Genomic DNA, 14885 nt, shown 5'->3' with positions numbered 1-14885 from the left:
GTTGAGGGTAGCATGTCCTTACTCTTTTTTCCTATTAACTTATTTATCTCTCCCACTCCATCTATATCCCTCAATCTCTCTACCTCTCTCTCTCTTTATGTCTCATTCCTTTATCTATATCTTTCTCTACATATATCTCCCTATCTCTTCATCATCTCTTTCACTATCCATCTATGCATCTTTATATTGCCCTCTCTCTCTCTCTCTCTCTCTCTCTCTCTCTCTCTCTCCCCATCTCTCCCTCCCTCCTTATCCCCTATATATCCTTCTATCTCTATCTCTTTCTCCCTTTCTCTTCCCATATAACTATATCTCTCTTTCTCTTCCCATTTACCTCCATCTCTTTATATTTCTCTCTCTCTCTCTCTCTCTCTCTCTCTCTCTCTCTCTCTCTCTCTCTCTCCACTATTCTCTCCCCCTCTCTCTATCTCTCTATATTTTTTCTCCCTATCCCCTCTCTATATCTCCTTTATCTCCATCTCTCTATCACTCTATCTCACCATCTATATCTCCCTCTTCCTCTTCCTCTATATATCTCTATATATCTTCCGCTCTATCTCACCCTCTTTATCTCCAACTCTCTCTTGATTTGTCTCCCTCTTCCCCTATCACTATATCTTCATCTCTACCTCTATTTTCCTCTCTCCCCCTCTATCTCTAGACATGTATCCCTCTCTCTATCCATACATCTCTCTCCATCTCCCTCTTCCTAAGCATCCATTTCTAAATTTCTTTGTTTATCTATCTCAAACTCTTTAAATTCCATCTTCCATATCTCACTCTATCTAGCTATCTCATTATCTCTCCCTCTATCTAGCTATCTCATTATCTCTCTCTCTCTCTCTCTCTCTCTCTCTCACATTTTACCCCTCTCTATATATCCCTCTCTCCTCTATCTCTTTACCTCTCTCTCCTTCTCCATCTCTTCCATCTCTATATTTATTTATATCTTCCTCTTTATCTCTATCTCCTTACCCCATAATATACTACATAAACATATGCAAAAAATAGATCAAATTTTCCCATTGATCTTCCATACCTCTTCAGCATACCCATTGCACACAAGGTGCAATTACTAGTTAATGTTATGTAATACTTTATACTTATAATAATATACTTAAGAATATTAACTACTTTTACTTGGTCCTCCTCTTTTATAATTTATGATTGCCTTGTGTGTCTCCTGTTGTTCTTGTCCCGGTTCTGCTCTGTTCTACGTTGTTCTACCATGGCTCCTCTTTTGTTGTTCCCTTTGATCATGCTTTCCATCTTTTCAATCTCTGCTCTTCCTCACTCTCTCATTAATATCTCTCAACAACAACAACAACAACATTTGCTATTGCAATTCAAAGTTGCCATTTCGAACAATAACATTTCACTGCGCGACTGGACTTCCTCTCTACCCCTCTGCAATTGGACTGGCGTTACCTGCAATAGCTCTTCTCACTCTATCCTCAGCCTCAATTTATCCAGCATGAACTTACAAGGTATCATCTTTCCTGTCCTGGGGAATCTTTCCTCTCTTCAAACCCTAGATCTCTCCAACAATGCCCTCGCTGGCACCATTCCACCTCAACTCGGTGAACTTCCCCGTCTGCAGGTACTCTGGCTTTACCGCAATCAATTGAAAGGAACCATTCCGCCCACTCTCTCCGCTTGCCGCGGTTTGTATGACATGGATCTCTCTTATAATCAACTGCGTGGCAGCATTCCGCCTGAGCTGAGTCGCCTCACAAGCCTGAAGTATCTTCAGTTAGGAGTAAACAATCTCACAGGCACCATTCCCCGTGCTTTAGGAAATATGTCTTCCTTAGTTAGACTATATTTGAGTGAAAATGATCTCACAGGTACCATTCCCCCTGAATTGGGAACCCTGCTTCAACTAAAGGAGCTTTCTCTTTATATGAATCAGCTATCAGGCCTCATTCCACCTCAATTGGGCCAACTTCACCGTCTGCAGGTACTCTGGCTGAACGACAATCAAATACAAGGAACCCTTCCCCCTGAATTGGGAGCCCTGCCTCAACTAAAGGAGCTTTCTCTTTATATGAATCAGCTGTCAGGCCTCATTCCACCTCAACTCGGCCAACTTCACCGTCTGCAGGTACTCTGGGTGGTCGACAATCAATTACAAGGAACCATTCCTAGCTCTTTGGGAAATCTGTCTGCCTTGACAGATTTAGAATTGGGAAAAAACAGTCTTCATGGTCCCATCCCCCCTGAACTAGGCATGCTCGCTCACCTCCAGACGCTTTACATGTTTGAAAACCACCTGTCAGGCAGCATTCCTTCCTCTTTAACAAATCTTTCAAAATTGAATGAATTAGCTTTATCTAATAACCAGCTAAGTGGAAATATTCTATGGGACATTGGTACCAAGCTTTCCAATTTGCAATACCTCAGTTTATGGGCAAATCAGCTTAGTGGAAACATACCGAAGTCCATTGGAAATTGTTCCCGTCTCAAAGTATTTATACTAAGCCAAAACTGGCTCAGTGGAATGGTGCCAATGGAGATTGGTAAATTGAGACACCTTACCCTGCTTAAACTAAGTCAGAATCAACTTGTTAGTACGAGCAGAAACACATTGGCTTTTCTGAATGCTCTCACAAATTGCTCCCACTTGAAAGCAATATCAGTGTCAGAAAATCGTCTAGCTGGTGTATTGCCTCCATCCATTGGCCAACTGTCTTCCAATCTCTTTCATTTGAGTTTATCAGAAAACATGATAGGCGGAACCATACCTCAGGAAATTGCCAATCTGACAAATATAACCTACTTAGATTTAGGCAATAACCTTTTCAGAGGCAACATTCCTTCTGAAATTAAAAGATTGCGTATGTTGGAAAGATTGCATCTGAATGGGAACAAATTAGATGGAAGCATTCCAAGTGAGATAGGTCAAATGCAACATCTCGGACTCCTAAATGTTGGTCAGAACCAGTTATCTGGAAAAATACCGGATTCACTCTGTAGCCCCCAACAACTAAGATATCTTTATCTTCAGCATAACAACTTATCAGGGGAGATCCCTGTCAGTTTAGAAGGCTGTCAGAAGTTGGAGCTCCTTGACATCTCTTACAATAAACTAGGAGGAAGAATACCTCGTGGAGTCATTGCGAGCCTTAAAAACCTCCAATTCTACCTCAATCTTTCATCGAATTCCCTACAAGGGTTCTTACCACAAGAGATGAGTAAAATTGTAATGGCTCAAGCCATAGACATCTCTAGAAATCGACTTACTGGGGTAATTCCAAAGACTCTAGGAGGCTGCACAGCATTAGAGCATCTAAATCTGTCTCATAATGCCTTTGAAGGTCCAATACCAGATTCACTGTCCAAATTACAAAATCTCCAAGAAATGGATCTTTCCGCCAATTTTTTATCAGGTTCGATACCAATGTCTTTTGGAAGACTAAAAGTACTTAACTACATGAATGTTTCTTTCAATAATTTGTCAGGTCAAATTCCAGATGAAGGGCTGTTTCCAAATAGAACTGTTGTAACATTGTTTGGTGGAAACCTTGGCCTCTGTGGACCAAGAACCTATTCATTGCCTCCATGCCCAAATCTGACTCAAGAAAAGCATTCACTGATGAAAAAAATAGTCTTATCAGTTGTTGGAACCATTGCTCTAATATTAGTATCTTTCATTATAGGAATGCTATGGAGGCATAAACTTTCAAGAAAACTATTGCATCCCTCAAACCTTTTCTTTCAAAGGCTCGTCTATCAAAAATTTTCTTATCAAGATCTTGTCATTGCAACATCTGGATTTGATGAGTCAAACTTGCTTGGAGTAGGTAACTTTGGATCAGTCTATAAAGGCATTTTGAGGGATGGTAAAATAGTTGCCATCAAGGCTCTTAATTTAGATAATGAAGAATCTCATAAGAGCTTTAATACAGAATGCAGAGTGTTAGGGAGGATCAGACACCGCAACCTCATCAGAATCACAAGTGCATTCTACTACCCTAGCTTGAAAGGTTTGGTTCTTCAATATGCATCAAATGGGAGCCTGGAAAAGCATTTGCACCCTGACAGAGATGATCAGGACTTTTTTAAATTTGGATTGAGTGAGTGTTTGAGCATTGCTTTAGATGTGGCCCATGGCATGGAATATTTACATCATGATTGTCCTATGCAAATTGTTCACTGTGATTTGAAACCTAGCAATGTGCTCCTGGATGCCAGCATGACAGCCCTTGTGACTGACTTTGGCATATCCCGTTTAATTGCCACTCCAAATTCCACATATTCACAGAGTACAACAACATTTGCACTCAAGGGCTCTATTGGTTATATTGCTCCAGGTAATGTTTTTGAATTATGTTTATATTGGCAGTAACATTTCCCTTAATAGTTTTTAAAGAATGTCGTGAACAAAATTGGTTGCAGAGTATGGATTGGGCGGGGGTGTTTCCATAAAGGGAGATGTTTACAGTTATGGAATTCTATTATTAGAGATGGTTACAAGGAAGAGGCCAAGTGATGACATGTTTATGGGAGACCTGAACTTGCAAAACTGGGTGAGGTCATCTTTTCCAGATAGAGTGGCAGAAGTTGTTGATAGTAGGTTGCTAAGGGATGTGAATGCAAACATGGAAGAGAATGGATTTCTTCTTTCATTCATTAATGTTGGTTTGCTATGCACCAATGAATCGCCAAGAGAACGACCCTCAATGAGAGATGTAGCTAGGGCCTTGGAGAACCTCAAGAGATCTTTGACAGGAAACGCAGCTTCTTCCAATTTAAAATCTTCTATATCAGACCTCCTACGCAACATCAATCCCATTGGATTATCAGTATCAGATAGTCAAAGTTCTACATTTTAGATGTTTTGAGTTCCATCAACTAGTTTTGGTTTTCTATGGTAGATATAAGTTTATCATGTTTTACAAGCTCTGCATACTTTTATGCAAAATTCTCAGGTTATGTTGTAATTCATTAAACAAGTAAGATGTTCCATATCCTGTGCAGGTATTGACACATATATATGGATGTCGCAAAAGGTTAGTGTATTATCTTAACAACTTTGGCAATTCCTCTCATTATACGAAGAATACTAGGAACATTATTTTTTTCTGTCTCCTCGATACTAATTATAGAAGATCGAATAGATGAGATCTACCAACTGTTATAACAACTATGAAATACTCATGCCTACAGAGAACAAATTATGAACAACAATTTGAAACTAATCTATTTCCGAATTTACTTGAATAGTATGGAATAGCTTGAAAGCATGGTTCATTCAAATTTTAGGACCTATATTCAGATACAAGCATTTATCCTTTAATCGAGCAAAATGATACATCTAAAATTATATCAATTGCATTAGAAATCTATAACTACTATAAATTGGCAAATATTACCTTAGTCTTTGGATTTTCTGTAGTATTGGCAAGCTGTTTTGATTGGCAATGTAATAGAAATATGCATCTCACTGTCTGATCCAATTTGATGAGGATAATTTGTCGTAAACAATATCATCCCAATGGAATTTAAGGTAAATAGATTATGAAGGTTTTTTAAGTTTTTTTAGAGTTGGGAATTTACTTTTCTTTGGTCCCTTGTTGGAAAAGGTACGCCATCATGTAACCTTTTGAAATTGAGATAAAAGTAAGTAATTTTTAAAAGGAGATAACAAAATATGAAAAATTGCTTTTTATTTTTTGCAAGGGCTTGAGTTGTGTGCGATTTAGCTTGCTTATAGTTTTGTTGTATATAGTATATACTATTACTTCAGTTTCTAATGATCTTTTCTATTTCTATCAAGGCATTTGGTTTCTAATGATCTTTTCTATTTTTATTTCTATTTCTATTTCTATTTCTATCATATGTCATGTTGATTTATAGTGTCTAGTTTATCATAGTAGATTATTGTTCATTTTTGCATCTTGATTTCTGGGTCATTTTAGTAATAGATTATTTCTAGTTAAATGTGATGATTTGATATTATGTTATTAGTTATATTATATGGAATAGTTTGTGTTTTGGCTATCCTATTATGGTTCAAATATGTTTAATGTTTCACCTAAATATGTTGATACAAGGTTATCATGAGGTGATTAATTGAAAAAAGTTGATTGCTTAACCTCCATCAAACTCAATTCAAGTTGCAAGATGAGTCTTGTGAATACTTGTATAATCTATTGAAATCAATGGGAATTATGTAATCCATTTATAGTGAGTAAACTTGTGAAATGTATGGTTTCTTTGTGTATGTTTATTTTAAACATTGATTGCAATTGCATTTAAATTATTTTTTGAAAAATCATGTTTGTTATAGTTGTAGAATATTTCTTATGTATATGAAATAAAATATAGTTAATCTATTGTGATTTAGAATATATGGTCAGAGCGTAACAAACAAGTTCTTCCTTGGCTGAGGTTTTATTGAGGATTGAATCTTCCATCTCTAAAGTTGCTTTGTCTTTTATCTATAAGAATTTGGAAACCCTTACCTCTTTTTCTCATTGGGATGGTAGGGTAACTCGAGTTTGGAGAATGTTATCAGTCTTACCTTCTCATGGATCTATTTTAAATAAGATTAATGCTATAAGTGAGAGAAATTTTACTTACTGGAAACCTCCTCCACAAGGGCACTTTAAATTGAATTTTGATGGTGCTTCTTGTGGCAACCCTGGCTTGGCAGGGGCAGGTATGGTAATTTATGATCATAAGGTAAGATTTATTCAGGCTCGTTGTGATGCGATTGATTTCAAGTCTAACAATTGTGCAGAATTCTTTGCTTTGTCCTTTGGTTTGGATATGGCTATATCTTTGGGAATTAAGGACTTGATAATTGAGGGTGATTCTATGGTTATTATTCAAAGTGTCATGAAAAAGAAGTCGAATTGTTGGCAATTACAATATATACTTGATCATATTTTGCAAAAATTAGATTTTTTTGATTCCTTCTTGATTTCCCACTGTTATAGGGAAGTAAATAAGGTTGTAGATTTCTTGGCTAACTTAGCCATTGACAGTGATGCTAATATGCGGGAGGTAGGTGTGGATGAGATCCCTTCTTCGGTTTTGGAATATTTGAAGTAAAAAAAGGCATAGTTGTAGTCTTCATCAACCTCCTTATTTGGTGTGGGTTCTGCTATGCTTGATCACAATGTTTATTTTGACAAGGTCTCTGATTATGGTTTCCTTTCTGCTGTGTGGTATCATTCTAACCACTGGTTTGGAGAATTGTGTTTCATAGACAGGGGTGGTTCAGACTGGTGTTTTTTGGCAACAATGGATATGCATCCTTCGGTGATCATACTTTAATCTTCCTTCTATATGCTTATGTTGGCAGCTTCCTTTATATCTAATGCGGCTTATGTAATCGGGAAGGTTTTTTTGATGTACTATGCCAATGGGCGTTTGGTATTGGGTAGAATAGGCTTGTGTTACTTAATCAATACTAAAGGGTTTTCTTACCTTTAAAAATTAATATAGTTCAGTGGTTCTATCCACTTTTATCAAAAAAATAATAATAAGTGTTATGTATCTATAATTAAAATGTTGTGCAAATATAAATTGTAATATATTAGTTATTAGTGTTTAAAGAAAAATAAATTAATGAAATAATTGACTGAAAAAATCTTGTAGCAGAATAACTATAAAAATCAATTCCACGGTCAAAATGTTGGTAGGAGAAGTTAGGGAAAATACTCCGCATCATTCTCCCCTCTTCTGAGAAAATCTAAACCTCCTAGTGTTGGGGAACCATGCTTCATCAAATTAGCTTCAATGATCCACTAAATGTAAGAATTTAGCCAAATTTTCCCACTTAACAAAATAAACCTTATATGACCTGGATTGTGTTGCCATGAATTTGGTATCTAATATCCATTCAACTTGGTCCCTTTTCTTCTTTGTGAACTGCTTACTACAAAAGTTTTCATCATTCTCATTGTGATCATCTTCCATTTGATTTTCCATAGTTTCAGTTGAAAAGGAATAAAGGTCAGCAACATTAAAAATGGGATTGATGTTCAAATCCTCAAGCAAGTCGATTCATTTGGCAGCGAGTAGGCATTGTCATTTATAATATTGCAAGACCCAATCATCTTAGGCGTCGATTTGTTGTAGGTGTCTTGCGGATATATTGTCTTGCGTAGATGAATCATGACCATTTTTCCCTCTTGACATACTTTTTTTCTAATATTGTTCATTCAGGGACTACAATTTGTGCTGAACTTGTTGACGATTCTCTTGAATATTTTCTAGAAAAAAATAGTAGCTTCTTGACTATTATGTGGTCTTATTGGAAAATCAACTTGTCCACAATTCCCTTAATATTTGCTTCATATACAATTTGAAATGTAGACTTATCTTCAGATCTATTAATGGAAGAACTATAGACAAATTCAGCTTGAGGAATCACAAAATCCCATTGTTGCGGATTGTTACCAACTAGACACCTTAATAGGTTGGCCAAGTTTTAATTTACCACCTTTGTTTCACCATCAGTTTGGGGATGATACACTTCAAATTGAATTGTGATATGTTATTTGAATTGTGATATGTTATTGAACATTTTCCACAAAGTTCTCCAAAAGTAGTTTATGAATTTGGTGTCCCTATCACTAGCTATAATTTCTGGAATACCATGCAGCCACACAATTTCTCTACAGAAAAAATGGGCCTCTTGATTTGCATCATTAGTCTTCTTACAAGAAAAGAAATGGACGATTTTAAAAAATGGACCACCACTACAAACATTGAATCATTACCTCTTTGTGTCCGTGGAAGACCTAAGACAAAATCCATATAGATATCAATCCATGGTTCATCATTAGTCTTCTTGCAAGGAAAGAAATGGACAATTTAAAAAAATAGACCACCACTACAAACATTGAATCATTACCTCTTTGTGTTCGTGGAAGACCTAAGACAAAATCCATATAGATATCAATCCATGGTTCCCTTGACATAGATAAAGGCATATGTAGAATAGTATTTTGATGTCCTTTTTATTTGACATACCTTACAACCAGCAACAAATCTACCCACGTCACTCTTCATATTAGGCCCGAAGAATTTTTCACTTACTATCCCAAAGGTCTTATCTCTTCCAAATTGACCTCACAGCCGATTTGAGTGCATCTTCAAACTACTGTTGCATATTATTGGAATGTGTATTCCCAACCAGTGATGAAACTGCAATAGTCATTACAATGCTATGACAAGTTGTAACAACTGCAAGATTGAGGATTTCAAAATTCTCATTAATGTAACTTATCTTCTGTCTCATTTCTGCAAATCTTATCCATTCCTATTGCAGATTTGAATTATGATTTAGATAGTAGCCCATGTGTACCCATCTTCAATAATGATCAATAATAGAGGAACTTATAAATGTCTCTTTCTACTATATGCACTTGAAGCTTTCTATATAATGTTTGAGTTTGTATTTGTTCTGAACTCTCTTGTGAGTCTAACTCCTTAGAGCTGTAAAAGGATATGAGAATAAATGTAGTAGTGTCTCATGTATGAGCAATAACCCAGTTAGTCAAAATTTATGTAATGTTATATTTTGATTAATATCAATTTCTCTCTCTTGTTCTGCTCCCCTGATTCCATTATCTAGTATCAAAGTAGAAATGATCTTAAAGGGAGTCTAGATGCTAAATGCATAAAGTTATCTAGCTAAAGCTATAGTTGCAAAAGTCTGTGCTGGAGCAGGTTCATGAAGAGACCGTTGATAGGTGAAGTCGTAGACAAATGAGATCCAGTCAAGATCATAGAGTTTAGATTGTTGTCCATGGAAAGGGAAAGAAAATTAGTTTTTCAATGAGAAGATGCAAAATATTAAATAGGACAAAGATATCTAGTTTGAACTTCTTTAGCAGGAGCTACTAGTGAGAAGTTATAGAATTCTAAAAGAGATAGCAAAACCAGAGAAACTTTGAAGGTGTTACTAGCAATAGAATTCTAAAAGAGATAGCAAAACCAGAGAAACTTTGAAGGTGTTTGTGGTTGAACTAAATGTGATTGTGTTTTGTATGGATGAGTTAAAGCTCAGTCTTTGTTAGACGACTTAAGGAGTCCGGAAAATAAATGCAATGGTGATTTTCTTTCTTAGAAGGGTTGAAGCTCTCACAAAAGTTTGGATCATAGGAGTGCAAGGCTTTTAAAGTTTTTTTTGTGATGAGGATGCTATGACTAAGGAAATGCCTAGTTGAATAGGAGAGATTGTAGCTAATAAGGAAGTTGCATACATTTTATGAGCCACATGTAGAAGAGAAAGATGAAGCATGCAAAGAGATGGCGTTGCAGGTTGTCAAAGCAGTTTATCAAATCACAATCATTGCAAAGGATTTTGAAGCTATCAAAGAAACAATTAGGAGGTTGTTGGAGGGAAGTGTCCGACAATGCATTAATGATTGAAATCATCATTGCCAAAGTGATACAAAGCAACAAGATTTGTAAAGGACAGAAGCTATTTTGTTCAAAGAAATGATCCACAAATCATTGAAGCCAAAAGAAAGGAAAAGATGAGAAGATTGCTAGTCAACAAAAGCACTACTGTTAAAGACAAAGTTGTCTGTAATTGAAGTCACTACCATTGCCTGATTGCCACCATAGAATATTGAGACAACCAAGAAAAGTCTTTGACGTATGAAGAAAGAGGTTCCAACGTAGTAGATGTGTGTTTGTGTAGCCTGCCATAATTGTTAAATGCCAACATATTACCATGTTAGAAGTCATCGAACTTCCAAGTTTGAGTGTGAGGGAGCCACATATGTAAAAGGCCATTGTGCAAGGAGAAAAGAAATCACTCAAAGGAGAAAGATGCCAGTTTATTGTCTGAAGACAAGTGTAGCTATAGTCAAAAGAGGAGATTGCTATCATCATAAAATAGCTAAGAGGATTTGTAGAAGTTTGAGTGAATCCAGAAAAGCCAACCGTAGCTAAAGAAGAAAACTCTAGAAAAAGAGGTAAAAGAAAGATTCCCACAGTATTGAGATGTAAATGGGCTGAAGTAATAATATTGTATTTTTGAGAAAATGATTTAGTGTGAGTCACCGTTGTTAAAAGGTAAAACTGAAAGTATGTTGCATTGCTTACTGTACCTAAGATGTTTTAGGGGCTGCATAATCGGTTGTACCCAATGCCCATAGCCTTTTTTTGGGGGGGGTCCAAAGATATAGAAGCTGGCCATAGGTAAGTTTGATTTCCCTAAGTGGTTTGTAAGCCTTGTTGAGTCAGGCCTAAATGGATTAGTATGATAATTATGTAGTGTGTATCCTCTTGTATGTGGAGAGGATGTGTCATCAAGTTGTGGAATTATTTAAGATTGATGGTGAAGTTGAAACTTTGTTGAGGAGGGAATGTGATATGGAGTAACCTTAAAGTGTGAAGGACTAAAATAATGTTTAAAGGAAAGTTTAACATATTGATGAATCATGTAGATGAAAAGGATTCCTCTAAAACTAGTGAGTACAAAGGTTGGTTATCCATGTATCTGAGTAGATGGATTGTTTTTTATATGGACTCAATAATCATCTTTAATATAGGTACAAAAGAAAAAGATAGGACCCCCAAGCACCAGTAGTGTGACTCTATGGAAAGTATTAATGAAACAATTGAAATCAATGGTTATGATTAAGGGGGAATATTGAAATGTGTAATCCCAACCACAGAAAATCATAAAACTGTAACAATCATTACAATACTCAGACAAGTTGCAACAACTGGAAGATTGAAGATTTCAAAATTCTCATTAATAAACCTTATCTTTTATCTTCTTTCTGTTTCCTACTGTAGATTTGAGTTATGATGTAGATAGCAGCCCATATGTAGCCATCTTCAATAATAGAGCAACTCATAAATGTTTCTATCTCCACCATGTGCATTCAGCTTTCTATATAATGTCTGAATCTTATTTATTCTACACTCTCTTGTGAGTCCAACTTTTCAAAGCTATGAAAGGATATGAGTCTAAATGTAGTGATGTATGAGTAGCAACTCAGTCAGTCAACACTTATGTAATGTTATATTTGTTGGAATGTGAAGTCAATTAGGACATTGCTCTTGTATGTGTCATACAAGTTGTCTTCAATTAGGAATTTTCTTCTGTATGTGTCATACATGTAGTTGTGTGAGTCATACTTATTATATTTGGTAAGTTGTTTCCAACTAGGACTCTCCAAGTCAGTTGTGTTGACTCAATAAATTATTAAGTGATTCATAGTAGAATCAAGTTAGATTCTATATATGTCAACGTTGTAGATGACTAAGAGCCATTACCAACTGATCCCAACTATCTGGCAAGGAGCAAAGTAATATTGCTGCCTTATCTTCTTCATTGATTTTCACACCCACTGAAGCCAATTTGTTTGTCAATGTGTTGAAATCATTCAGATGATCTATGACAGATTAATTGTCAGACATCCTCAAATTATACAACTATCTCCTTAGAAGAATTTTGTTTGCTAATGACTTCATCTCATATAGCTTTGCAAGCTTATTCCACAAGTCATGAGCAGATTTCTACTCTGCAACATTGAATAGAACTGAATTTACTAGAGATAACTAGATTGTTTCTCTAGCCACGCTATCCATGGTATTCCAATCTCCCGTGCTTATATTTTTAGGTTTTGATGATACTCCTTTAAGAGCTCTATCGCATCCATCCTTCGCCAACAAAGCTTGAATCTTAACCTTCCATAGAGCAAAATTTGAACCATCAAACTTATGTACCTCAAATTTGGTAACACTATTTTCAACCATTGCTCACTTCTTAAAAACAAACAACTTCTACACAAATAATCTAAGCTCTGATACCAATTGTGAGAAAAATAACAAGTGCAGAAAATTTGCAAAGAAGAACAATAGCACATAACACACAAATTTACGTGGAAAAACGTGGTAAAAATATTCCAGTAAAAAACCATGGGCAAATTTTGTCTTTCGTATTGATTCTCAAGAATTATAGAGTTACAACAATCTCAAAGCCATTTTGATCTTCTTTTCAAAGGAGGAAGAGCTACTCTATGTATATACAAATTTGAGAAACTTAATGTAATAATTAAGTTCTCAAATTTGCCAGCTCTAACTCTTCAAATTCCACCACTATAGTCATATTATTGACTAAGCCTATATGTGGCTCTTAATCATCTACAAGGTTGACACATATAGAGTCCAACTTGATTCTACTATTTGGAGAGATATAAAGCTCGTTTGGTGGCCAAGGGGTATGCACAGAAATCTGGTATTGATTTTGATGAATTTTTTTCACTTGTTGGATGGTTAAGTACTATTAGAGTTGTTTCAGCTCTTGTTGCTAGTCTTGATTTGGATTTAGAATAGTTATATGTAAAAACAACCTTCCTGCATGGTGATTTCTCTGAGGAGATTTATATGCAACAACCAGAAGGTTTTGAGGAAAGAGACAATGAGAATCTTGTTTGTAGGCTGAGAAAATCACTGTATGGTTTGAAACAGGCACCAAGGTGTTGGTACAAGCGGTTTGATTCCTTCATGTTGAGTTTGGGTTTTAGTGGATGTGAGGCTAATCATTGTGTCTATTTTCAAAGGTATGATGTTGGTAGTTTTATTATTCTACTACTGTATGTTGATGATATGTTGGTAGCAAGTCCCAGCATGTATAAAATCATCTATTTGAAAAATCATCTTGCTTGGGAGTTTGAGATGAAGGACTTAGGCAGTGCAAATCAGATTCTTAGAATGTGGATACATAGAGACAGAAACAACAGGAAATTATGGTTGTCATAGAAAACTTATATGGAGAAGGTTCTGAAGCGCTTCAATATGTAGAAAGCACAACTAGTTAGTACTCCATTTCCTATTCATATTAAATTGTCTTTTGAATAGTTCCCTAGGATAGAAGTAGAGAAGACGCATATATTTTATGTACCGTACTCATCAGTAGTAGGAAGTTTTATGTTCACCATGGTGTGCACCAGACCAGACATTGCACAAGAAGTGGGAGTTGTTTGTAGGTACATGGTGAATCCTGGTACTGATCATTGGATAATTGTGAAGTGGATTCTTAGATATTTGAGAGGCACTTCAGGTGCTGCTATCTGTTACAGTGGGAGTAGTCTTCAAGTTAATGGGTATGTGGATGCAGATTTTGGTGGAGATAGAGATAAGATAAAGTCTACAACAGGTTATGTTTTCTCTTTAGCTGGAGGTGTTGTTAGTTGGGCGTCGAAGCTGCAGGTAGTGGTGGCATTGTCTACTATAGAGGTAGAATATATGGCAGCAAAATAGGCTAGCAAGGAGGCGATTTGGCTTCATAGACTTTTCAGTGAATTGCAAGTGAAGCAAGATAACATGGTACTGCATTGTGATAGTCAAAGTGCTTTACACTTAGCATGGAACTCAACTTGTCATTCCAAAATAAAGCATATTGATATTCAATATCACTTTGTTCGTGACATGGTGGAAGGAGGAAAAATCTCTTTAGCCAAGATTCACACTGATGTAAACCCTGCAGATATTATGACGAAACCTATTAGTAGAGAGAAGTTCATTTGGTGCAGAACTTCTATTGGTCTGCAGATTATGTGATGATAGGCAACATTGGCATTGGTCTTTCGGTAGATGAATTATTCAAGAGTTTGAAATTTGACTTCAAGTGGGAGAATGTTGGAATGTGAAGTCAATTAGGACATTGCTCTTGTATGTGTCATACAAGTTGTCTTCAATTAGGACTCTTCTTCTGTATGTGTCATACATGTAGTTGTCTGAGAATCTGATTCTAATGTGTTTTGTAGTTGTAATCGCCCAAAAAGATCCCATGATTCAACAACATAGAAATAAACTTTTAAATTTAGTAATATGGTCTGTTGATATTATCAACATGAGGAACATTATGTGTAACCAAGCTAATAATAATATTCCTAGCATAG

The 14885-nt window shown here is 36.0% G+C and overlaps 1 protein-coding gene across 1 annotated transcript; it reads left to right on the top strand.

Moving 5' to 3' along the window:
• The first annotated feature begins 1212 nt into the window (after positions 1-1212).
• Positions 1213-5034, top strand: LOC131061850 (receptor kinase-like protein Xa21). Its single transcript, XM_057995716.2, has 2 exons — positions 1213-4313; positions 4399-5034. The coding sequence occupies exons 1-2, from the start codon at positions 1229-1231 to the stop codon at positions 4833-4835; spliced, it is 3522 nt and encodes a 1173-aa protein (XP_057851699.2). The 5' UTR covers positions 1213-1228; the 3' UTR covers positions 4836-5034.
• The last annotated feature ends 9851 nt before the right edge of the window (positions 5035-14885 follow it).

Source organism: Cryptomeria japonica, chromosome 3 (assembly GCF_030272615.1).
Source record: "Cryptomeria japonica chromosome 3, Sugi_1.0, whole genome shotgun sequence".
NCBI lineage: Eukaryota > Viridiplantae > Streptophyta > Pinopsida > Cupressales > Cupressaceae > Cryptomeria > Cryptomeria japonica.
Note: the sequence above shows the minus strand (reverse complement) of the source record. Positions and strands in the feature narration are given on the sequence as shown.

Bases quoted from the DNA above. Each gene is read 5' to 3' on its own strand.
- LOC131061850 (XM_057995716.2), top strand. From the start codon at position 1,229: ATGGCTCCTCTTTTGTTGTTCCCTTTGATCATGCTTTCCATCTTTTCA. The intron at 4,314-4,398 runs GTAATGTTTTTG...AATTGGTTGCAG, and splicing joins TATTGGTTATATTGCTCCAG to AGTATGGATTGGGCGGGGGT.